The following is a 24,803-nucleotide window of genomic DNA, read 5'->3' on the forward strand; positions in this document are numbered from 1 at the left end:
CAGCCCCCGGGCGTTAAGGAGCCCGCACGTGCATGCCTCGTGGCCCAGGCGCCCACTAGGGCCTCGGGCGAAGCAGTGGCCCCAGGGACCACGCCTAGCCTGGCCAACCGGGCGACACCTCCAGATATGGTGCCGCCCGCCCTCGCGCGGCAAGGAGACCCACACGTGCATGGCACGAAACTCACGCCCGCACCACGCGGCCCTCAGCCCAAGCGAGAGGCGAGCCAAGGCCCCCCAGGGCAGCCGCCAGAGGGAAGAAAGCCGTAAGGAGCCTGGCCACGTGGCCCACACCGTACCCCGGGCACGGGCACCAGGGCACGCCGTGCACCTCCGGGCCCCTAGGGGCGCCCCCTAGGGCAAGGAACCCAGTAGGACTGACCCACGTGCGTAGAGGAGCCCGCACGTGCACGCCACATGGCCCAGCTGGCGCCCATAGGACGAGGGCGGCACGACATGTACGCCTGGGCACGGCACGTATAGGGCGTGAAGGGACAGCCCGCACGGCTAGCTCCCTAGAGAGGGCAAATAAACCTGAGAGGCAGCTAGCTACTGCGTCGCAACACGCACGACAAGGGGCACGGCGCTGGGCACACGCCGATCACTGGGGACATCCCTAACTAACAAGGGCGCCCACCACGCTGAGCGTGGTGGGAAAACACGGGCAGGACTGTACCTTAGGGTAATTGCGATGGGCAGGCTGCTCTGAAACGCCATGGGCTAACAACGACTTCACGCAATCAGAAGTCTCTTTATTATTATGATTATTATTATTAATTAATTATTTGTATTTAATAATTAATTAATTATTATTATTATAAAAATAAAATAAGTCCCCCACTCTGTGAACGTTTTCTTCCAACCGCAGAAAATACCTATTTGATATTCCAAGAGTACGACTTAATCAAACTAGAAATGCCTTACAAATCAAGGGACCCAGAATGTGGAATGACCTTCCTACTTATGTCAAAGGCTGTACCTCTCTCAATCAGTTTAAGATGAAAACTAAGTACTACTTAATTAACTCCATGCACCTTGCCCCTAAATATCAACCCATATCTTACATTTTTAAAACAATGCTGTTTGTTGACCAACTTGTATATTGGCTATTTTCTACCTGTTCCCCCCTTTTTTATCTTTTATTTTTTTTCTTTCAACGCAAGAACCTTACTTGATACTTAAGATCAATTACTATTAAGTTTTAGTCAGTGTTTTTTTTCCAACCTCACCTTGCCCGAAACGCTATGCGTACTAGTGGCTTTAGGTATTGTATGTACTACCTCTATCTATAAATCAATCAGAATGTTTGTAACGCTGCATCTATGTATGTACTTTTCCTAAATAAAATATTATTATTATTATTATTATTTATCATGGGTATTATTATTATTATTATTATTATTATTATTATTATTATTATTATTATTATTATTATATCTTCACAAAGGCCATACCATATACTTGAGCAAAAATACAAGCTGCAGCTTCATAATATTGTGTCAATAAATTAAACAAAGCATACTAGGTATACAAGTGTAATAACTGTTCATTCTTTAGGAAATATAATATCAGGTAAGTATAATCATTACTACAATGGTTCAATAAAGCAACCAGGCCTGTTAATGCATACTGTAATGTTACATTTCAGAGATAACGTTTCATAGTTTTAAGAAATAAATATTCTAAGCTGCATGTACTATTTAAATCCCCATTTTCAGTAATTAACATAGTTAATACGTAGCGTGTTAGTGATATATACAGGAGATCCCTGCGGCCTGGGTTATTCTGGAATATTCGCCTCGGGATCCCTGGGTTCCTGGAGGTAAACAGTGGTCAGTTGCCGCATTGCCGTCCTGTGGACCTTACGTGCATTCCTTACCTTGGACACGCTAAGGTACACGCCGTAAAGCTCTATTTTAGGTTAACAATGGCGAAGTGGGGAGAGGGAGATCCCAGGTGGATTGTGGAAGAGCGACCCGACGCCACCAACGTCAATAACTGGCACTGGTAAGTGTCACCAACATAAGAGCGTGTGCTCCCGGTTTCCGGTTTACATAATGTATTTTTAGGGGGGGGGGCTTTGTTGGATGTGAAACCTGTATACTTGTTTTGTTTAACATTTACCTATGTGCAAAAAATAATTGGAATAGTCTTGGTATTACAAAGGATGAGAGCTTTACCAAACACCGTGTTCTCATTACGTTGACCCTTCTCTGTGATTGTGATGTGCAGTTGGGAGGATTTACTGGGCGCAAATCCTTAACTGTAGCCTCTGTTTAACGCAACAGTAAAATGTGTACTGGGTTGTAACAATGATTCTTCGCGGCGGGGATCGTATTCCAGGGACCTGCCCGAAACGCTACGCGTACTAGTGGTTGTACAAGAATGTAACAACTCGTGTATATATCTAAAAAAAAAAAAAAAAAAAAAAAAAGTTGTGCACAGTATAAATGAGGCAACGGTCAAAGAACATTCCTTAACATCTCTAGAAACCTCTCCCTCTAGACCCACATGAAAGACTACCACCCCACAAGAAAGCTTGGTCTGCTCTCTGGCAGTCAGTTAGACCCACCGCTTGAGACATGAAGGATATCAAACTTCTGTTGTGATTCATCTCTCAACTCATGGTCCCCGACACTACACTTGGATATTCGGCATTTGTCTTGCATGACTGCATAAGCGATACATGCCTATGGGGAAAATAGGGAAACATTGTAAAATTAGACTGACTGGCTATTGAAACAATATTGTACAGCACTTATATTTTTTGAATAAGAATTAGATCATTTAGGTTGGGAATCATTTGGCATCAGAATAATGCATCAGCCAATCATATACAGTATGTATTTTTTTTAATTGATGCAATTCTTATTCATTAAAATAATTTTCATTATGTACATGTGCTATAAATTGTGTAATAAGACTTTTATCGTATGATTAGTGGAAACAGTTCATAAATAGCATACATAAAGTATTATAACAATATTATACTGTATTAATTTTTCTTTTTTATTCCATAAGGTCAGAGAAAAATGCCAGTGGATGGAGTATAGAGAAACTGAAGTCTTTGTTTGAGGGTATGAACATTGAAGAGCCTGGATTAGGTGAGTTAATTTTTTTTTTTTTTTTTTTTTTTTTTTTTTTGTCAACTGCAATAAACTGCATGACATAATTGGGATTGTTTTAAAGTACTGCACAGGAAAAAAATAGGTGCCATCTTGGAAAAAAAAGTGAACATTCCTTCCTGGGTGTGAGGGGGCCCATAGTACTGAGAGGGCAACCATGAATTGCTCTTGCAGCAGCAGCAGCTCACAGCACTGCTTTGCAGCTTGTTCCTACAGCATGACTTAATAATGGTGAAAGAAATTAGTAACCGCAATCATTTAATAGTGTCATAGATGATCCTGACATAAAATCTATGTACCATCTATGTACTAGGCAGCCGGTCGGCCGAGCGGACAGCACGCTGGACTTGTGATCCTGTGGTCCTGGGTTCGATCCCAGGCGCCGGCGAGAAACATTGGGCAGAGTTTCTTTCACCCTATGCCCCTGTTACCTAGCAGTAAAATAGGTACCTGGGTGTTAGTCAGCTGTCACGGGCTGCTTCCTGGGGGTGGAGGCCTGGTCGAGGACCGGGCCGCGGGGACACTAAAAAGCCCCGAAATCATCTCAAGATAACCTCAAGATAACCATGTTCAGATATCAGTGAACCAAGTGCTGGTTATGATGATTACAGCATGAGGCATACATACATGTCTATGGTTTGGAATGTCTACACATCATGAAAAGGGACCTCATGTTCCCTTAGAAAATAAACTTATGGATGATGATTCATATTCAAGATTGTTACCTAGATTCTGATGATAACAGTAGGGTTGCGGCTAGAGTTGGTAATATGTAGTATAGTGGGAGGGATTTTGGTGTCAGGTTCAAAATGACACAGCATTTTGATGTGTTAGCAACTAACTAGTGTGTGGTGTATTCTGTGCTTGGATTACCAGATTACCACACCCACCAGAACTGCTTAGTTTGGTTATGGTGCATAAAATGTAGTGATATGACATTGAAATAAACATGTAAAAATATCTTCATGGCAACTCCCGCTACACGCCTGGCCAGGAGGAACCTCCACAGGGTATTTGCTCCATGGACAGTCAGGAATCATGCCATTTATTTATTTATTTCTATACAAGAAAGTACATTGGGTTGTGAGAGTTTGAGCATTGCTCAAACTCGCATGTACATGGCTGTTTAAGTGTTGCATTTTTGCAAAGCCACTAACACTCATAGCATTTTGAGCAGGTCATTGCAAGATTTCCTCACTTCACCATGGCCAAAGCATGTTATAATTTATTTCCCACATGATCAGGTATGCATTTTAACATTTTTTTTTTCTCTTGCACTTGGGGTTGTTATATATAAACAAGGGTTCAGTGTAGGCAAAAGTGTTAAAAGCTGATGCAGATTGAGTGTGACTATAAAGTGTGTAAGGCAAGACTTGAGTGAACAGTGTAACCCAATGCTTAATTTCAGAAATTAACTCTCTTTGATCTTGTAACCATAATCAGCATGTATAAAACTACCTCTGAGATTTAATAGGATATTATAATTTGGAAGGAAAAAAGTTGATATTTGACCTTTTAACAAATACTGTAAAACCAAGTTTGTTGGAAAGTGCTTGAGTATAAGACAAAAATCAAAGAGCTAAAAGTTAATCTGAGAGCTCTTAAGACCCAAGAGCTAAGGCAACAAAATCAGGGTGAATAGTATAAGACAGTGTTTATTTTTGAAAATACTATTTTTGATATTACAGCCTTAAGATATCTTAATAAGTTAAGGTACTGTAAATAAAATTTATTTTAATTTCAGGCATAATAACAATAAAGGAATTAACGAAATGTGAAGGTGAAGCTACTGCCAGCAACCGCAAAGGAAAACTTATATTCTTCTATGAATGGGTGCTGCATTTAGACTGGACGGCTGTGTTGTTCGAGAATCCTGAAAAAGATGTCAAGGGCAGTATAGAAATTCCCAACTTGTCGGAAGAGAATGATCCTGATGAAATTGATGTGAGTGTTTGTATTTGCTTTTGTTAATTGTTCATGCACTAAACCAAAATTTAGTTCATAGTGTGATAGGTGCTCTAAAAGTTGATAACTGAGAATTAAAAGCATTTCATGAAAAGGTGTAGTAGGTCGATGTGTTTTGTGAAAGTGAAACAGTTGGATTATTTAAAGTTAAACAAATTAGTGTAGGTGAGCTTAAAATGCAATTTTGTTACTGTCCAGTTTGTTTAGGGTAAGTGAATGATTTATAGAAGTATTAAACAGGTGTGATAAAAATATTGAAAACCTTTAGAAAATAAATATACTGTACAAGGAGATGGAAGAGGGAAATTGTTATGAAATTTAAAATTTTTAGCAGTACTAGTACAAGAAAATCTAAAATTAGAAAATTTGGTCAGATAATTATAATTAATGTTGGATGTAGCTAAATAAGGAAATGTGAAACTGAGTAATTTTAAAGTAAAACATTGTGGCCTTTTTATAGAACTGAAGTCATGTCTCTTCTTGGTCCCGTCTTTATCTACTCCATCAAAATTAATAAAAAGCAGTTGATCCAGATTCAGAAGAGATCTAGAATGGAAATAAGCCAAGCTTGTCGACTTTTTCAACTGATGACTGGTTAGCATAAGACATGTTATAATTGGTTTGTTTTGAGAGAAAATTAGGCAGTCAGTACTGTATACATGTATATGAGTGAGTTTGTTGAATGTAAATAGCTGAATGCTTGGCCAAATAGGCTTTATGCAGTTTCTTCAGTTGTGATGTTCTTGTATAGTACAGTACACACTTCTTTTATCTCATAATTTTAATCTATTTTGCAAAGGAAATTTAGATCTGTAAAATGAATTCAGTGAATTCTGGCAGATATTCTGTAAATCTTAGCCCAACCACTTGGGCTGGACGGTAGAGCGATGGTCTTGCTTTATGCAAGTCGGCATTCAATCCCCGACCGTCCAAGTGGTTGGGGACCATTCCTTTCCCCCATCCCATCCCAAATCCTTATTCTAACCCCTTCCAAGTGCTATATAGTTGTAATGGCTTGGCACTTTCTTCTAATAATTCCTTCCTTTCCTTTCTGTAAATCTTAACCCTTAGTTAAATGTAATAAATATATACCTAACATTGCTAAGAGCATTGTGGTACTCCATAATTTACAGAAAAAAAGTAATTGGCCCCCCTTAACTTAATATAAGATATTATAAATATGTGCCTCTTTATTTTAATTTTTCACATCTCTCATTTTACTCACCCAGAAGTCTATCTGCCTATAATGTTCTCATTTTATAGGTAGCTGTACGTAGCTACATAGTCTTCTTGGCTTGGTGCCTTCTTTGATAATTGTACTGTAATGTTATCCTCCTCTAGATTGTCACCGATTGCTGGACATCTTGGGTGAAAAACTAAATTTCCTCTATTGCTCTGTTAATGACAGCGGTGATTTATAAATGCGATTTTTTTTGTATTTGGTAAAATGGCACAAATTAATCTGTGTTTACATATATCTCGCATGTACTACATACTTTAATATAGTAAATATCAAATAAACATTTGATGAAAATATTGTGACTTTTTGACATCCAGGCACATGTCTTGCAAAAAATTACAAGAAAAATAACTGTGAACAGTAAAGTTATATGCTGACAGACGAGTAGATACCCAAGAAGGGTAATATATTCTATCTTATTTCTTGACTACTTTTCCTTGCCAACTGTTTTTTTTTTCTTCCTTCCCTGTAAGAAATGGTAGATAATGGTACTGTACTTGATAGCCAGGATTTTTTCAGGTTAACATAACTGTCTCTGCTGGAGGATCAGATGGTGACAAGGTGAAGGAGTTCCTCAGGAAAAAGGGCACCAGTAATATTAGAAAAAAACTTGGCGAATATATTGAGACTCTAAAGAAAGGTTAGTTTGGATATACAGTATAAAATTATCTTAAGTGAGCTCTTCCTAAATTTGTTGTAAAATCACTTAATTGACAAAAAAATGTTTGTTTTAAATTAGGTTACAGTACATGCAAAATATTAATTGTATGAAAAATAACCTTGAAAAACTAAAGGCATTCTTGTACAGAATAAAATATCGTTAATGTATTTGAGATACAATCCTTTCCCTCCTGGTATATAAAATAATCCTATTTGATAGCTCATGGAAGCAAAAATTCCTTAAGTTTGAACTGGTGTAACCCACCTTACAGGTGCTTGATATTTAGATTTGCTGTTATATTGCTGTTAGGTTACTCACACCTTAGCCTCCATAACGGGTGTCCATGCAGATGCATGATTTGCACGGTGTGTGTTTATCTGTAACTGTAGCAAAGGCAGCAGTAGGCATCTTAGTCTTGCTTATGGCTTGTCTTGTTTCTGCATGTGTAGTCGAATCTTTCCCTCTTTGATGTGATAAAATAGTTGTCATTTACTATGCACCCCATATCCATCCTGTGGGCATTGGCAGAAAGGATTAGACATACACAATGGTTCAGGATCTGAACCTTAAGTTCATTTAGCTAACCAATTAACAATCTACTGAACCTAGTTACACATTTACAAATCCACAAGGGCAGTGACGAGGATTCGAACCTGTGTTCGAGAGCATCCCAGACGCTGCCCCAATTGACTGAACTATGACATGGTCAAAGGAGTTGAAACCGAAGTTCTACTGAACTTACTGGATCCTGCAGCCTCTCTGAGGCACAAACCAGGATTTTTGGTTTGTGCCTCAGAGAGGCTGCAGGATCCAGTAAGTTCAGTAGAACTTCGGTTTCGACTCCTTTTGACCATGTCATAGTTCAGTCGATTGGGGCAGCGTCTGGAATGCTCTCGAACGCAGCTTCGAATCCTTGTCACGGCCCTTGTGGATTTGTTCATTTGATGCATCACGCAATTGTGATTTCTGTGTGCTGAGTTACATAATTTTTGCATACGTATGTATATATACAGTCTAAATAATTGGAAACCCTTGGTTCGTGGGGCAAATGTTCATTAAAATTCTTGAAGGAACTGGGCGACAAACTAATCAGTCACAAAAGACCAGAGAGCAACAAGTTTCTTGTTCCAGTAAAGAGGTGTTTGATTTGTACTACAGTAGCGGTCAAATTGGTTTGTGACTTTTATTAGTGAATTCAGTTGCTGTGCTTTTCATTTCACTTCTAGTATTGTCATGTACATGTTAATGCCATACTTTTATAATCATGTAATCATTTACAGTAAAGTTTACACTTAAACAGGGGTGGTAGGAGAAGCAAATACTGTACTATATTGAAATAAAGGACAAATTTTGTGAGTGCTCCCCTATTTGCTTTTTCGAGGCTGTGAGTCCCCACAACTGCACCAGAGGTGATGGTACCCCTTATGGACAAGACTGAAGAAATACATCGACTAGTGTAACTGTTTTCTTGTGATCCCCAAAGAAAAATTGGTACTCTACTATAATTTTTTTAATGCATTCTTGCTCATATTAAGCTTTCTGGGTTTTATTATGTGCTGAATTTGTGGCTGGAAGGAGGATTAAAAAAGTAATTTTTAAATGGCTGTTTTGTTGAGTAAAATTTGAATAAAAATTAATTTTGGAGGTACGGTATGGGAAAGTTTATTATTGTTAACTTACTTTTGTGTTTGATTTACACTGATTTTTGCACGAATGCAACCATTGCATTCGTGGTGACACATTTGCACTAATGTTACACATTGCAGCATGCTTTATAGTTTTTAATTATAAGCTTCCGAAAAGAAACCTGCCACCATCACATGAAACACACCTAAATATTTGGCCTCTCATGCTTGACCATATCTTGCTTATAATCATTTGTACCTTTCCAGTGAATACCCTGTAGATGTTAAGGGTTTGCTCTGGTTTTGCAAGGTTATACATAGTGCTCAGGGCTCTTACCGAAGGTCCAGCCCTTCTTTTTGATAGTGGGAGAAGCTGTAGGGCATTATCCAAGGATGTACTGTGGCTTCTGTCTTTATGCTTTGTCCTTCTGGATAACTGCCATGATTCTTTACCATACTAATAGCTAGGTATATAAAGTAAAGTTATTGATGTTTTATGTATATTATGCTTTGAGGCAGAGGATGCTTTTATTAATTTCTATATTGTTGCCACAGTATGACACAAACTATAGTACAAGAAAATGCAGTGTTTGTATGAAAAAAGTCCTGTTTAAAGAAAGCTTAGTTTACTAATTTTCTTTTGACTTTTCAGAATATGCAGTTGATCTAATCAAACCCACCAAGGGCCAGGCTGTGGTCAAGGAGAATAAAACACATATCAGCCCAACACGAACTGATAATTCATTCAGCTCAAATGTAAGCTTTCAAAAATGTTATTTTTTTATATATATAGGCGAAGGGCTGCCTACATAGTTGTGAACCAAAAAATCTTAGGACCAGATTATTTTGAGGCCCTTATGTTCTAAATGAGATTGTTAGTCTAACGAAAATTACTCCAAAACATGAAGTATGTACTGGTATATCCTATGACAGTAGAGGGTAGGCAAGACAGGCATGGATATATGGTGTTATAGGGCCTTGGATGGTTGTTAAAGGTCATCATTAAACAGCACAACTGTCCATGGAACTGAGGTCTACTTGCTCCTGGTCCCACTTCATCTTTCTTTTCAGTGGCCATTGAATGTGTATACTATGTGCATTTTGTGTAATTTTAATTTGACTTGAAACTAATCAAATGTCCTCAAATGTAAAGTATTGTCGTTGTGTTGCATTACGTTTCAGGTCTGTGTTGTTTCAATGTTGGGCAGCATTTCTCTATGCGATGTGTTAATGCTTCACCTTTTACTTTAAATTTTTAAATAATTTCTTCAGAGAGGGACGGAAGTGAAAGAGGAACTGTTATATTTTTTTAACATATTTCATATAAAAAGAGAACTCGCTCACTTTTAATGTCATTAAAAAATATATCTACCGTACATAAATTTTTATTATTTTTTTTAAATCCTATGGCACTTTTTTGATAATGCAAGACTACTGGTGAGGTCTACAAGACCCCCCTACAACACTACTTGTAGGGGTCTATTGGCGAGAATGTGGTTGTGGGGGTCTACTGGCGAGAATGTGGTTGTGGGGGGTCTACTGGCGAGAATGTGGTTGTGGGGATCTACTGGTGAGAACGTGGTTGTGGGGGTCTACTGGCGAGAATGTGGTTGTGGGGGTCTACTGGCGAGAATGTGGTTGAGGGGGGTCTACTGGCGAGAATGTGGTTGTGGGGGTCTACTGGTGAGAATGTGGTTGTGTGGGTCTACTGGCGAGAATGTGGTTGTGGGGGTCTACTGGCGAGAATGTGGTTGTGGGGGTCTACTGGCGAGAATGTGGTTGTGGGGGTCTACTGGCGAGAATGTGGTTGTGGGGGGTCTACTGGCGAGAATGTGGTTGTGGGGGTCTACTGGTGAGAACGTGGTTGTGGGGGGTCTACTGGCGAGAATGTGGTTGTGGGGGGTCTACTGGTGAGAACGTGGTTGAGGGGGTCTACTGGCGAGAACGTGGTTGTGGGGGTCTACTGGTGAGAACGTGGTTGTGGGGGTCTACTGGCGAGAATGTGGTTGTAAGGGTCTACTGGCGAGAACGTGGTTGTGGGGGTCTACTGGCGAGAATGTGGTTGTGGGGGTCTACTGGCGAGAACGTGGTTGTGGGGGTCTACTGGTGAGAACGTGGTTGTGGGGGTCTACTGGCGAGAACGTGGTTGTGGGGGTCTACTGGCGAGAACGTGGTTGTGGGGGTCTACTGGCGAGAACGTGGTTGTGGGGTTGTACTGGCGAGAACGTGGTTGTGAGGGGTCTACTGGTGAGAATTTAGTTGTGGGGGTATGCTGGTGAGAATGTGATTGTACGGGGGGTGTTAAGGTATGTTTTGAAATGGGAGAATTAGACATAAAAGATTGAGGACCACTGCACAAACTAAACTAGTGACACTTCCCGGCAATATTTACCTAACAGTAATTAGGTACTCTCAGGTACCTCTTTTCTGCTAAGTGAACCGGGAACTGTGCCCAAACACTTCTCATGTCACAGGAATTGTAGCCAGCAGCATGCACACATTAATTGAAGCATAAATGGTATTTGTTGTAAACCAGTGAGTATGAATAAGGTTTCTGAGCCTTAAATGATTGTTCATTGGTCATTTTCTGATTAGAGGTCTAAATTTAGGCATGAAGAAAAGCCCCTTAATGTAGAGTAAATGAAGTTTATTTAGAAATATTTATTACTAGAATTTCTTCTTAGGTGATGAATACAACCAATAACATAGAGAAGATGGGCCTGGGTTGCAAGATAAGTACATCAAAGATCTGTACCAATCACACATTCAAGTGCACTGCAGACGAGCTTTACAGAGCTCTTACTCAGCGAGAGGTTTGTACTTTTCATTTGTACATTCCAATTTAGATCAAAATTTAAATATTTAATTTTTGTTTACATTGGTGTGATAATTACTTCAAACTTGCATGGTATTTTTTAAAGTATACACTTGTGTTTAAGGCAGATCTGAAGCTACCAGGCAAAATGCTTAGTTTACATAGCTATTTATAGCTTATAATGGTATGTAAACATTACACATTTTGCTTTTTCCAGATGGTAGTTGCTTTCACAAGAGGTGATGTGAAGTTAGAAGTAGAGAAAGGTGGGAAGTTTGAATTCTTCGGTGGGAATATATCTGGTGAATTTGAGTCTTTGGTAAGTGATATTTCATTCAGGTAATGTACTGGTATTTAAATTTGTAAATTAGAGCTGAATTGCACATTGTTTTTTGACATGCTGTATTTGGAAGAACTATATACTTCATATGAGTAGCTTACAAACAACTGCAGGCATATTATAGAACATTATTTTGTATACCAGAGAACCAACTCACTTAGATCATTGTAAAAAACCAGCATTGAATGCAATGATGTGCCTCTTACTGGATGAGCCCCAGTGGCTTCCTAAACCTGTCGCAGAGTGCTCCATGCAACTGGGTCACATCAGACATGGGCATCCTGTTTGGCTTACCAGAGACCAGATCCAAAATCTGGCCCCATCAAAGGTGCGGAGAGCAAATGACAGTTCACCACCACACTGAGGAAGCATCCAGAAAGTCAGCAAAGCTTTACAGATAACTGGAGGGTTAACAAAGACTTAAGCCTCAAACATTAAACAACTCTACAAGCAATTGATCCACAACAACATTAACATTTAAAATGAGTGTGAAACCCATAGTACCAAATACAGTGCCACCAACAAGCAGCCCGGCTTCTGGAAGTAATCGTCTTTCTTATCAGATCTGGAGCTGATGAACAGCAGAAAAGCAAACCTGGGAGGGAGCGAGTCAGACAGCCACCAGGGCTCATCCAAAAAGCATTTCACTACATTCAATGCAGGGTTTCTCAAGGGAGTGCTTTCCCACTAGTGGCTTCCTAAAGCTGACAAAGTAGTATAGAGAACAGAAATGGGACTTACCAGAGAGGAGTGGTGGCTTGCACTAGGATGAAGAGAAGCCAGGCTAGGAGACATGGCCCAAGGCAATCCATAGCCAACTGGGACCAGGGTCATTAACCAAATACCAGGCTGCTAGAACTGCCTCAGAATGCCTGAACCCCTGCTGTTGTCTGAAAGATCCAGAACAGTGTATCCCCCAGGACGTGATCAAAAGATCTGACATGGAAGACGACTGTGAGGAAGCTGGCATTTGGTGTATGGGTTTCATGCTAATTTTGAATGATTCTCTTGTTCATTGTGAATTGTTTGCAGAGTTATTTCATGTTTTCAAGGCTTTAGACTTTAACCCTCCAGTTGTCTGTAAAGCTTTGCTGGTTATCTGGAGGTTTCACAATGAGATGACGAATTGTCACTTAATCTCTACCCCTCTTTGACAGCGTCAGGTTTTGGCCCTGGTCCTCAGTAAGCCAAACAGAACTCTCATGTTTGATGTGACCCAATTGCATAGAACAATCACAGTAAGATAGCTTTGGGGAGCCACCAAGAGGCTCCATAAAGAAAACCAATCAGGTGTTGATATCTCTACCTCAAGATATAGTTTCCGCTGGAGTTAGAAGATCAGCACATTGGAGTTTAAAATATTTCTGGTATTTGATATGTATATTTTTTATTTTCCCCCAGGAACCGAACAAACAGATAGTACAAAAGTGGCGTTTCAAATCTTGGCCAAGTGGCCACTATTCAACAGTTACCATGGATATTGTACAAAGGAACGACTGTACAGAGCTTCAGTTGTCTCAAACAGGGGTTCCATCCAAGTGAGTACAATAAGCTACTGTACTGTACTTTAAATTATAAATTCTGATCTTCAGAGGGTTTGACAAGTTTCTCTTAGCTCTTAAAATGTTTAAATAGTTAGCATGTGCAAATGCACATGTACACTTTTAATGCATTGGTACACACACATTTGCACATTATGTACATGTACACACATTTAAATGTTTACTTTCATATATGAACTTGTGCACATGACACAAAGTATGGCATGTTTATAGAAAAGGTAAGGCTCAGAATGAGAAGATACACGTAGAAAATTTGAAGCTCAAATGGGTTAGTAGAATTTGAAGATTTCTTTAGTGCACAGATAGTGAAAGATTGGACAAGTTAGATGAGTGCATAATATAGGCCAGCTCAACAAAAGATTATTTGCTTAGCTAATTGCACTAGGGGGATGGGGGTTCAGTTCCTGAACCGATTGTGCCTCTGTAACCCTTTACGCCACCACCCACAGGATGGCTATGGGGTGCATAATAAAGAAATTGAATTCAAGTCATAACTTAAAATGTAAGGATGATAAGGAATTTGTAGTAATTGCATGGACAACCTATAATCTAATTATTAGCCTCCTACAAATGCAGCTTAGTTAGTACTGTACTCACTGAAAACTGTGTTTTATTACTGGTGAACTTTTCCACTCGTGCAGTTAAATGGACTGTATAGTACAAGAAAATGATCAAATATTTTACTTTAAATGGAAAAATAACTAGAACTATCTAGTTATAGTTATTTTATAGTTATTTAGAAAAAAATATATCTATATATATAGAATATATATTTCTAGTTACCTAGAAAAAATAGAACTTTAAATTCCAGAACTATCCTGGAAAACAAATTATTTGTGAACCTGGACTGATACTGTCCAGATCTCAATGATTACACTGTAATAAATTGTTTATGGCAATGCATACTTATCAAGGTTCCCAGTTGTAAAGCTATACTGTACAGTATTTACAAACCAATTTTTTCAGGACCAATAATAATGTATAAGCAATATATTTCAAACGTATTACTAAATACTGTATAGTTCATATAATTCTCTGGTTCCCAAACTGGGGTCTTTTTTGCAATATGTAGAGGGACCATAAGCTGAGGCAGGACACACCATCTTTTATTATAAGGGCAAAATACAGTACATGGATTTGCTGATGAAAAAATTAATTTTGAGGTTTAATACCAAGTGCAGGGGGGGCCATTAATAAGCACGCTGTATGAAAAAGGGGTAATGACCATAGTTTGGGGACCACTGATCTAACTGCACAAGTGGAAAAGATTATGAACAAGTTTACTTAAAACATATTGCTTATCAATTATTGCCCCCTCCCCGCTCAGCTCGTTGTCGCCGTGTGGGGGCTTAGTGGGCGGCTGCCGGAGTGTGATGCTCCTTGGGACAGTCCTCTGTCCTTTTCTAGCCTTGTGCTCCTGCTGCCGTCCTCTCCAATTCTGCTGGGCATCTTTTCCTTTTCCTTCTGTTTCGTTTTTCTCCCCCCTCTTCTCCTATCTGCTTGCCGTTTCCTGTTGACCTTTTGCTCTTTCTGGTTCTTCCCTTGGACTTCTTCTATTTTGACGCCCGGGTGCTTGAGGAGGCATACTCTTGCACCCGTAGAACTGTAGTACCCGACGTCGAGAGCGAGGGGAACCTTTTATTGTCAATCCCCCTTTCGTCACTGAACCCGATCTCGACGGACTGTTGGTTTCTTAAGGTGGCGTTTGTGGGGCGTATACTCACGACGCACCCCTAGGAGGCCCCGGCAAGATCGGCGATAGCTTCTTGTTGGGTGTCCTGCCTCTAATTGTGGCTCCATGGTGGGTGTGGGGGCACATTCGTGAATGAATTCTTCTTTTCGTAATGATGATAACCCCTGTTTCGGCTGCTTCTGGTTTACCTTCTCAGGCTCGTGGGGTGGGCGACCAAGCCCCCGAGTCGGTCCGTATTGGAAGACCGGGCTCTGTAGCCTCCGCTGCATTGGGCCCCGACCTTGCTCCTCCTTTGGCCTCTCTGACTCCTTCCCCTGGCTCCCCTCCCTCCTCTGTGGTTGGGTCGAGCCCCAAGCCCCCAGTGGTGACTACCTCGTCCCCTGGCGCGGCTCCTTCTCTAGTTGTAACTACTGCGCCTTTTAACCCCTCTCTGGGGGTTCTCACCGCCGTCCTTGTCACGGCCGCCCTCGCTCGATTCCTTCCAGTTCTGCTACCTATCAAGCCTTGTTTGGTCCCGCTTCGTGGGCCAAATATTTTGATCTCCTCCCTCTTGATTCTGCGCCTCCTGACGATTTCTCCCTCCATCGACATCTCGTTGATTCTGTGGATGCCTCCATTACTTTCAACCCCACTCGTCTCGGTACACGTGTCGTTGCTGCTCCTTCTCAGGATGCTGTTTCCCGCTTGGCTGCATTATCCTGCCTTGGCGAGACCCATGTTCGAGTCTCGAAGAACGCTCAGTTGAATGCCAGTGTTGGCACTATTTTGCTCCCGCCCCATGTTGCGACCGGTGTTCGGGACCTGCGCGACTGCCACGACGATATTCGACATATCCTTGCTGCCCAGGGCCATTCTATTCTCCAGGTGGACACGTTTACTCGTCCCCCTCGTGGTAGTCGCCGTCAACCCCTCCGGGTTGTGAAGATTACCTTTGATGGTAGGACCCTTCCACCCTCTGTCATTCTTGCTGGTGCCAGGTGCTCTGTCCAGGAGTACATTCCTTCTCCTCGGCTCTGCAACAAGTGCTGGAGGTTTGGGCATGGTGCCCTCCGCTGCTCCGGGACTGTCTCTCTCTGTCCTTTGTGTGGTGGCGAAGGTCACTCTAAGTCGGAGTGCACTTCTCCCCAGGCTCGTTGCCTCAACTGCGGTGAGGCCCATCCTGCCTTCTCCCGTGCGTGTGTCCATTACAAGCTTGAGGCAGCCGTCCTCAACTTGAAGCACCGGGAGCATTTATCTTTTCCTGAGGCGAGACCCCAGGTTCGCCGGCTCCCGCCTTATGCTAATATCTCTTATGCTCGCGTGTTGCGCTCTTCCTCTCCTCGTCCTTCCCGCCTTCCTCAGACTCTCAACCGTTTCCGGGCCTTGGACCCTGATGCGCCCACTGCCCCCTCCTCTGTTCCTTTGGGTTCTCTCCCGAAGGATCCTCCTCCTGGTCCTCTGTCTGGGGTTCCCCTTCCTTCTACCCGGTCTGTTGTGTCTCCTGTGTCTTCTTCCTCGCCTCCCTCCGTTCCTCCTTCCCATCCTTCCCCTCCGTCTTTTGACTCTCCCCGCCGCCTGTCGGTGCGGGCTGATGTCCATCGCTCTCCAAACGGCCGTCATGTGTGCTCTCGTTCAGCTTCTCCTGTTGAGACGCTAGAATCCGTTGCCCAGTACGTGGTTGCTGGAACACCTGTCTCTTTACGTCAGAAGCGTAAACCTGGCTCCTCTCCTTCCTCCTCCCCGGCGGGTAAGAAGGTTTCGCTTTCTTCCTCTGCCCCTACTTCTGCCTCTCTCGCTCCTTCCCCTCCCATTTCGGTGGTTGCGCCCCCTGTTCCTGCTATGGAGGTTTCTTTAGCCCCCGCTTCCCTCTCAGTTGCTGCCCTTGCTGAGGTACGCTCCCCTCTTTCTACCCCTCCTCTTCCTGCTGATGTCCTTGTCTCCTCCTCTTCCTCCTCCTCCTCCGGACCCCGCCCGCCCACCTCTGATCTGTTCTCCCGTTTCCTTCCCTCCGTCTTTGCTCAGTTTACCCATGCCCCCTAACCCTGACTTTGCTGACCCTGATCCCGACCCTGATATTCTTTAACGTGCTCTGCTGCTCTTTCGCCTTTGTTTCTTCCTTGTTCTCTGTTTTTGTCCTTTCTCTTCTCGTCGTTGTCCATTCTTCAATGGAACGTTTGAGGTTATTACGCTAATTTCCTCGAACTCCAACTTCTGATTTCGCGGTTTTCGCCCCTTTGTGTCTGTCTCCAGGAGCCGATGCTTGGTGCTCGTCCTGGTCGTTTTCGTGGCTATTCCTTTCTCTCTTCCCCCCCCCCCCCCCAGCTGTTGCTGGGGCTTCTAATTCTTCTGCTCTTTTGATTCGTGCTGATGTTCCCTTTGTTCCTTTACTTTTTCCTTCACCTCTCCATTGTTCTGCTGCTCGTGTCTTTGTGGGGAAATGGTACACTGTTTTTTCCATTTATCTCCCCCCGAGTGTCCCGCTTTCTCTTCCTGATTTGAAACACCTCCTAGACTCCTTGCCGGAGCCTGTGCTCCTGCTGGGTGACTTCAATTGTCGTCATTCTCTTTGGGGTGACGTTCTGACGAATACCCGGGGTCGCCTTCTTGAGCCGTTTCTCCTCTCTTCTTCCCTGTCTCTTCTGAATTCTGGTGAGCCCACTCATTTGGACTCTCAGACTCTCACCCTTTCTTGTCTTGATCTTTCTCTCTGCTCTTCTTCTCTTTACTTAGATTTCACGTGGCAGGTTCTTGATGACCTCCATGGAAGTGATCATTTCCCCATCCTTGTTTCCTTTTTCTCTTTTTGCCCTTCCCTCTCTTTCCCTAGGTGGCAGTTTGCTAAGGCGGACTGGACCCTATTTTCCCTCAGTGCTACTCTCTCTGACCTATCCCTTCTGCCTCTCTCTCGCGCTCTCCTCCTTTTTCATGACACTGTCTTCAACGCTGCCCTCCGCTCTATCCCTCGCTCTTCCTCCCGGGGTCCACGGAAGTGCGTTCCCTGGTGGAATGCGGACTGTGCTCGGGCTGTCCGCTGTAAGCGTGCAGCCTGGAAGAGGCACCGTCGTAGGCAGACGACCGATTCTTTTCTTTTCTTTCGGAAAGCGAGTGCGGTGGCCCGTAGGGCCATCTGTACGGCTAAACGTGAATGTTGGGCATCTTATGTCTCAACAATTACGTCCGAAACTCCTCTGGCCCAGATCTGGAAGCGTATCCGCATGATAGCGGGTAAATTCGTTCCCGATGTTTCACCGGTCCTTCACCTCCATGATACTCTTGTGGCGGACCCGTTGCAGGTCGCTTCCGTACTGGGTTCCCACTTTTCTTCTATTAGCTCTGGTCTTCATCTTCCCCAATCTTTTCTTCTTCGTAAACCTGTCCTTGAGTCTCGTCCTTTAGATTTCTGCACTCGTCTTCAACTTCCCTATAATGATCCCTTCTCTCTCTCTGAACTTCGTTCTGCCCTGGCCCTCTGCGGTTCTACGGCGGCGGGCTCCGATGGTATTCATTATGAGATACTTCGCCATCTCCCTCCGTGCACGTCTCAGTATTTACTGAGTCTGTATAATCGGATCTGGGAGTCGTCGTCAGTCCCTGAGGACTGGCTCGATGCCGTTGTCCTCCCTGTTCGCAAACCGGGGTCTCTGGGCACTTCTCCTAAGGACTTTCGCCCTATTGCTCTCACAAGTTGTGTCTGCAAACTCTTTGAACGTATGGTTAACGTTCGTCTGATGTGGTTCCTGGAACCATCACCTCCTCTCCCCTTCTCAATTTGGTTTCCGCAAGTGCCGCAGCACGACAGATGTCCTGGTGAACTTGGAGGTCTATTTTCGTACTGCTTTTGCTGCGAAGACCTCCATTGTTGCCGTCCTTTTTGACCTGGAAAAGGCTTACGACACCACTTGGAGATATCATATTCTATCTCAACTTCATTCTTTTGGCCTTCGTGGTCGTCTCCCTCTCTTTCTCCGCAGCTTCCTCTCCCGCCGTTCCTTTCGGGTGCGCCTTGGTACCGCGCTCTCTGCCTCTTTTCAGCAATACGAAGGTGTGCCCCAGGGTAGTGTTCTGAGCACTACTCTTTTTCTGGTTGCCCTCAATGGTCTTCTTTCTTCTCTTCCTTCTGGTGTCTTCTCCGCTCTCTATGTCGATGATCTTACCCTTTGCTGTCAGGGTGATGATTCGCCTCTCCTTCAGCGCCGGCTTCAACTTGCAATTGATGCCGTGTCGTCTTGGGCCACCGATCTTGGCTTCAAGTTCTCTACTTCTAAGACTTGTGCCATGACTTTTACGCAGAAACGGGTTGTTCTTCGTCCCTCTTTGTCACTTTATGGTCATCCCCTTGAATACAAAGATTCCGCGAAGCTTTTGGGGTTATTCCTTGACACTCGTTTGTCTTGGTCTCCCCATATCTCTTACCTTCGTGTTGAGTGCTCTAAGGCCCTTACCCTCCTTCGGGTCTTGTCCCATACTTCTTGGGGAGCAGATAGGCGCACTCTCCTTGCTTTACATTCCTCTCTTGTCCTGTTTAAGCTCGATTATGGTTGCCCTGCTTACTCGTCTGCTTCTCCTTCTACTCTTCGCCGTCTTGATGCTTTGCACCATACTGGGTTGCGCCTCAGTTCTGGTGCCTTTCGTTCGACTCCCGTCCTTAGCTTATGTTGACACTGGCTTCCTGTCTCTCCAGGACCGCCGTGATCGCTACTGTCTTCGCTATCTTGCGCGGTCCTTACAACATCCTTCCTCTCGCCTCTGTCGTACTTTAACATTTACCCCTCCTGCGGTTCCTGTTCCTCTTCACCAGCTCCCTCTTTCTGTCCGGTTATCTCGCCTCCAGGATTCTCTTTCCGTTCGTATTTCTAATGTTTCTCCTCGTGTTGTTCCTTCTTTGCCCCCGTGGAGAGTCCCTCTTCCGCAGTTTTGTACTTCCTTGACCCGTATCACTAAAGCTTTTACCCCTCCTACGGTTCTAAAACGCCTTTTCCTTGAGCACTTTTCTTCTCACTCCCGCTCCGTTTCTGTCTTCACCGATGGGTCTAAGTCGGCGGACGGTGTTGGCTACTCTGTTGTTTTTCCTGATCGCACTTATATGTGTCGCTTACCTCCGGAGACTAGCATCTTTACAGCGGAACTTTATGCTATTCTCTATGCTCTTCGTCTCCTGCTTTCTCGTTGTCAGTCCTCCTTTGTAGTTGTTGTTGACTCTCGTAGTGCCCTCATGGCTCTCGGGTCCTTTAATCCGGTTCATCCAGTAGTTGTCGAGATCCAGCATTGGCTGTTTCTTGTTCACAGTAAATTTAAGTCGGTTGAGTTTTGTTGGGTTCCCAGCCATATTGGTGTGTCTTTAAATGAGCGTGCGGATGCTGCCGCCAAGGAAGCTGTCCGCTCTTGTCCCATCTCTCGTAAAGGCGTTCCGTATTCCGACTTTTACCCGGTTATCCATTCCTCAGTCCTTACCCGTTGGCAGGCTTCTTGGTTGTCTCTTACTGGTAACAAGCTACGTACTCTTAAATGTTGTGTTTCCTCGTGGCCGTCCTCCTTCCACCGTAACCGGCGGTGGGAAACAGCTCTGGCGAGATTGCGTATTGGCCATACTCGCTTAACCCATGGTCACTTGATGGAGCGCCGCCCTGCTCCTTATTGTCCTAGTTGCATTGTCCCTCTTACGGTCGTGCATGTCCTTCTTGAATGTCCTGACTTCCAGGACGAGTGTGTGTCTTGCTTTCCGACCGCCCCTCGCGGTCACCTGTCCCTCAATAGAATTCTTGGTGACTCGGATACTTTTGATATCGTTCGCCTTATGCGTTTTTGTTCTCGTATTGGCATCCTTGGTGATATTTAGCGCCCTCTGATTATTTTGCGCATTTGATGGTGCTACATAGCCTTCCCGGTTTGGTGCCTTCTTTTGATAATTACTTACTTATCAATTATTGGTTCTGCAAAATTGGTTTATGTAAATACAGTTTTGAAGTTGAAAACGTCGATAAATGTATGCATTGCCATAAATTGAAATTACTATACAGTGTAACCTCCAAGATCTGGACAATATCAATCCAGATTCACAAATAATTTGCACATCAGATTAGCTATTTTTTCCACTTAAAACAAAATGTTTGGTAATTTTTTTATCAGAAATAGAATATATCATTGCACATATTTAACCCTTCAACTGTGCAACAAAGCCAGGTATGTTCTCACTAATTATCCATAAGCTGCATGACAAGGTCAGAGATGTTTTAAAGTACCACATAAGATTTAAGAAACCCATGGGTTAACAGGGTTCAAATCTGCTTCCTCACTCCTCCAGTAAACAGAGTGAGGAAGCCGACCCCCCCCCCCCCCAAATCTTGGGGGGTGGGGGGGATCGTAGACACCCTTCCTGGGTGTGATGGGTTCCAGTACCGAGAGAGTAGCCATGAGTAGTGCATACAGAAGCAGCTTGTGTCCATAGCATCACTTAATAATTGTGAAATAAATAAGTACTGTAACTGAATATTTAATGGTGTCATAGAAGATCTTGACTGATAGTGTATGTACAAGGTTCAGATATCAGTTAAGTCAGTGCTGGTTACAATGTTAACAGCATGAGGCTGACATCCACAGTACACATCTACAGTTCGGTGGGTCTGCATCAGGAAATGGGACCTAGTGTTCTTTTAGGAAAGTGAGCTTTTGTAAAATTATTCATATTCAGGATTTAGTGACCAGGATTCTGATGTTGCAACTTTAGCAAGCAGTGGTGTTGCTAAAGTTAATGTCCGTTAAATTCCGGGGTATTTTGCTATCAGGTGCTATTGGCAACTGTCTAGTGTGTGGTGCTATGATGTGCTTAGATTACCAGATTGACACTCGTCAGAACTGCTTAGTGGTTCATAATAGTGCGTGAAAATGTAGATAACTAACTATATATATAATATATATATATATATAATATACACACACACACACACACACGTGTGTGTATACAGTGTAATAACAGAAAAAAGTGTTATTATTCAAAGCATAATGTATTGTAAGAATATTAGTGACATAAATATATGTGCATACTTATGTCCTATATGTTCTCTAATGTAAACATTATTGACAGTCAAATGCATCAAATTGCATTTGAAAAGCCTTGAGAAGATCATGGAAATGTACAAAAATGTAATATTCAATGTACTGTATGCAGTTACAACTTTGTGCAAAATATGCAGGGCTGTACTGAACTCAGATTATTCCTTGCCAGGTTATTACACCCACAACTGTTAATTGAGTTATAATGATGCAAAAAATGTAGATACAGCAGTTATATGTAGCGTTCATATTGTCTAAGCTCTCTTATCCGATCTATGGCTTATGGAAAGAAGTCCCTGCCGGATAAGCCAAAATCTGGCAGGGTTAAATTAAAAAATTGCAGTATTCTCTCTCTTAACACAAACACCATAATTCTTATTTCCACACACTATAAATCAAAAATATAATTTAAGAGAAAATTAGCTTGTTGTAGTGTGTAGTCTTCTGTGATACTTTAAATCTTGAAATGTGTAGTTTTTGAAAAACTTGCATATCCTAATCTCTGGTTATCTGAATTTTTGTTTGGATATGACAAAGTTTGGCAGAAAGTTATCCAAACCCAATTTTGACCAGATAAACCAACTATACGGTTCAGTGGGTTTCTGATAAGAGCTCAAACAGTACAGTGTAATAATGGCAAAAATAGTATTTTTTATTCTAAGAATATAATATGGTGTTCATGTAAGCGACTTTTATTATGAGTACATTTTAACATAGTAATGTTCCACACATTTTATATAATAAAATTGCATAGTTGTACTGGAAAAAAAAGGTGGAAGACAAATCGATGACATTGAAATTAAAATGTAAAAATATCTTCACAAAAACTCACTATATTTGTTTCTCATATCTCAGAAGTGTCATCTTGGACCTTCCCACTCATGTTTTATTCTATTTGTGACACCAGAAAGTTGTAATTTTCTCTAATATGTAGATTTTCTATTAAACCACGAGAAGTACTTACACTAAAAAATTCTATAAGCACTATTACAGTATAGTACAGCATTTTTAACTAAGTGTTTTTAAAGTACAGTACAGTAGTATATGCTATTAAAAGCACATTATTAATAAAAGTAGAAAAAATAATCATGCTGAAAATTAATATTGTATATAGAGTCGACTAGGATTTCATGCCGACTGTGATTCAGCATCAAAATATAAATTTTGGAGGGACAGTTCAATAAAAAATTTTGTATTTAGATGTACTCTATTTGTTATAAAGAGGTTTGAATTTTGGAGGTTACACTATTTGGCATAATACAATAATTGAAATTGAAATAAGTTTATTGAGGTAAAATACACACAAAGGGATGAGGTAGCTCAAGGTATTCTCACCCCGTTCAGTACAACGTGTTAATACATACATAGTCCCCAATGTTCCCAATAATTGATATTCTCATTAGTGACATGACATTTATGATCAAAATATGTACTTATCAGTTTTACAGCATCTGAAATTCTCTTTTCTTTTTCCAGCGAGGTTGAGAAAACAAAAGAAGGATGGCGGAACTATTACTGGGAGAGCATCAAAAGAACGTTTGGCTTTGGAGCAATTCTTCTTTGAAATAGCATTCATGCTGGCAGTAGATGTCAAATGTTGTCCTTGTTTGTATTCATAGAAATACACAACAGATTTTCGTTAATAAATGTTTTTAAATAGATTACATTACTTTGCCCTGAAGTTGCTTTCAGAGTATTGAAATTATCCGATAAATTTCCAGAATGATCATTTTAAGCTCGATACATGACTTGCTAGTGAGTGTAAGCATAAAGTGTTAGAGTAAATGACATTCACCTACTTAATTGAGAAGTGTAATGGTTTGGACTCTTTGATGTAAGTATGCAGTATAACTGAATAACGTGTAATGTTAAACTTTCCGTTAATTTATGGCTTGGCCCGACATAAATATAAACATTAATGAAATAAATTATGTACAGTATATATAGTTGTCATTTTTCTATCCTAACATGTCCATATGAATCTCAATGTTCTGATAAAATGATTTGGATAGTGCAGTATAATCTGCTTCATTTATGTTTACATAATGTGAATTGAGGTAAGCAACGTCGCACTGAAAATTTCATTATGCCTTGTATAATGAAATAGACTAATTTTTTTTTTTTTAAACCTTAAATTGCTAACAATCATCATGATCCACAGACATTAATCTGGGAAACCCCCTTTATATTTGTATTCACTATATAAATCGTGTCTATCCACTTTTTCTGTGGACCGACTCTTGACTGCATTTATACATTTTTACAAATTTCTCCTAGCCACCAACATACTATAACCTCAAAATTTTATTAACTTCATTATCCCTACATTGTCATGTCATTATTACTTTTTTCCACTTATTGTATTCATACTGTTTGAATATCTGACCTCATAGCCAGTTCCCTTAAAAAGTTGGATAAGTATCCCTACACCTGCTCCTTAAACTTTCTACCTACTGTTTACTACTGGTACTTGATAAGGTCACAGAGAGTATATTCATCTTGATCTGTCAAATTGTGTGCTTTAACCATCTTTACGTAACTTTGCTTTAGATTATATATATATATATATATATATATATATATATATATATATATATATATATATATATATATATATGTCGTACCTAGTAGCCAGAACTCACTTCTCAGCCTACTATTCAAGGCCCGATTTGCCTAATAAGCCAAGTTTTCCTGAATTAATATATTTACTATAATTTTTTTCTTATGAAATGATAAAGCAACCCTTTTCTC

The 24,803-nt window shown here is 41.6% G+C and overlaps 1 protein-coding gene across 2 annotated transcripts; it reads left to right on the forward strand.

Annotated features, from left to right (window-relative positions):
* Positions 1-1,795: 1,795 nt before the first annotated feature.
* On the forward strand, positions 1,796-23,711 carry LOC123747319 (activator of 90 kDa heat shock protein ATPase homolog 1). 2 transcript variants are annotated; one of them, XM_045729438.2, is made up of 9 exons: positions 1,796-2,004; positions 3,019-3,101; positions 4,867-5,066; positions 6,847-6,967; positions 9,266-9,369; positions 11,298-11,426; positions 11,646-11,747; positions 13,170-13,306; positions 23,529-23,711. In XM_045729438.2, the coding sequence occupies exons 1-9, from the start codon at positions 1,925-1,927 to the stop codon at positions 23,614-23,616; spliced, it is 1,044 nt and encodes a 347-aa protein (XP_045585394.1). In that variant the 5' UTR covers positions 1,796-1,924; the 3' UTR covers positions 23,617-23,711. The 2 variants fall into 2 exon arrangements, with proteins under 2 accessions (XP_045585394.1, XP_069177660.1); XM_069321559.1 differs by lacking the exon at positions 1,796-2,004 and adding an exon at positions 2,376-2,836.
* Positions 23,712-24,803: the final 1,092 nt, after the last annotated feature.

The sequence above is a fragment of the Procambarus clarkii genome, chromosome 10, assembly GCF_040958095.1.
Source record: "Procambarus clarkii isolate CNS0578487 chromosome 10, FALCON_Pclarkii_2.0, whole genome shotgun sequence".
Classification (NCBI taxonomy): Eukaryota; Metazoa; Arthropoda; class Malacostraca; order Decapoda; family Cambaridae; genus Procambarus; species Procambarus clarkii.

Bases quoted from the DNA above. Each gene is read 5' to 3' on its own strand.
- LOC123747319 (XM_045729438.2), top strand. From the start codon at position 1,925: ATGGCGAAGTGGGGAGAGGGAGATCCCAGGTGGATTGTGGAAGAGCGA. The intron at 5,067-6,846 runs GTGAGTGTTTGT...GGATTTTTTCAG, and splicing joins ATGATCCTGATGAAATTGAT to GTTAACATAACTGTCTCTGC. The intron at 9,370-11,297 runs GTAAGCTTTCAA...ATTTCTTCTTAG, and splicing joins ATAATTCATTCAGCTCAAAT to GTGATGAATACAACCAATAA.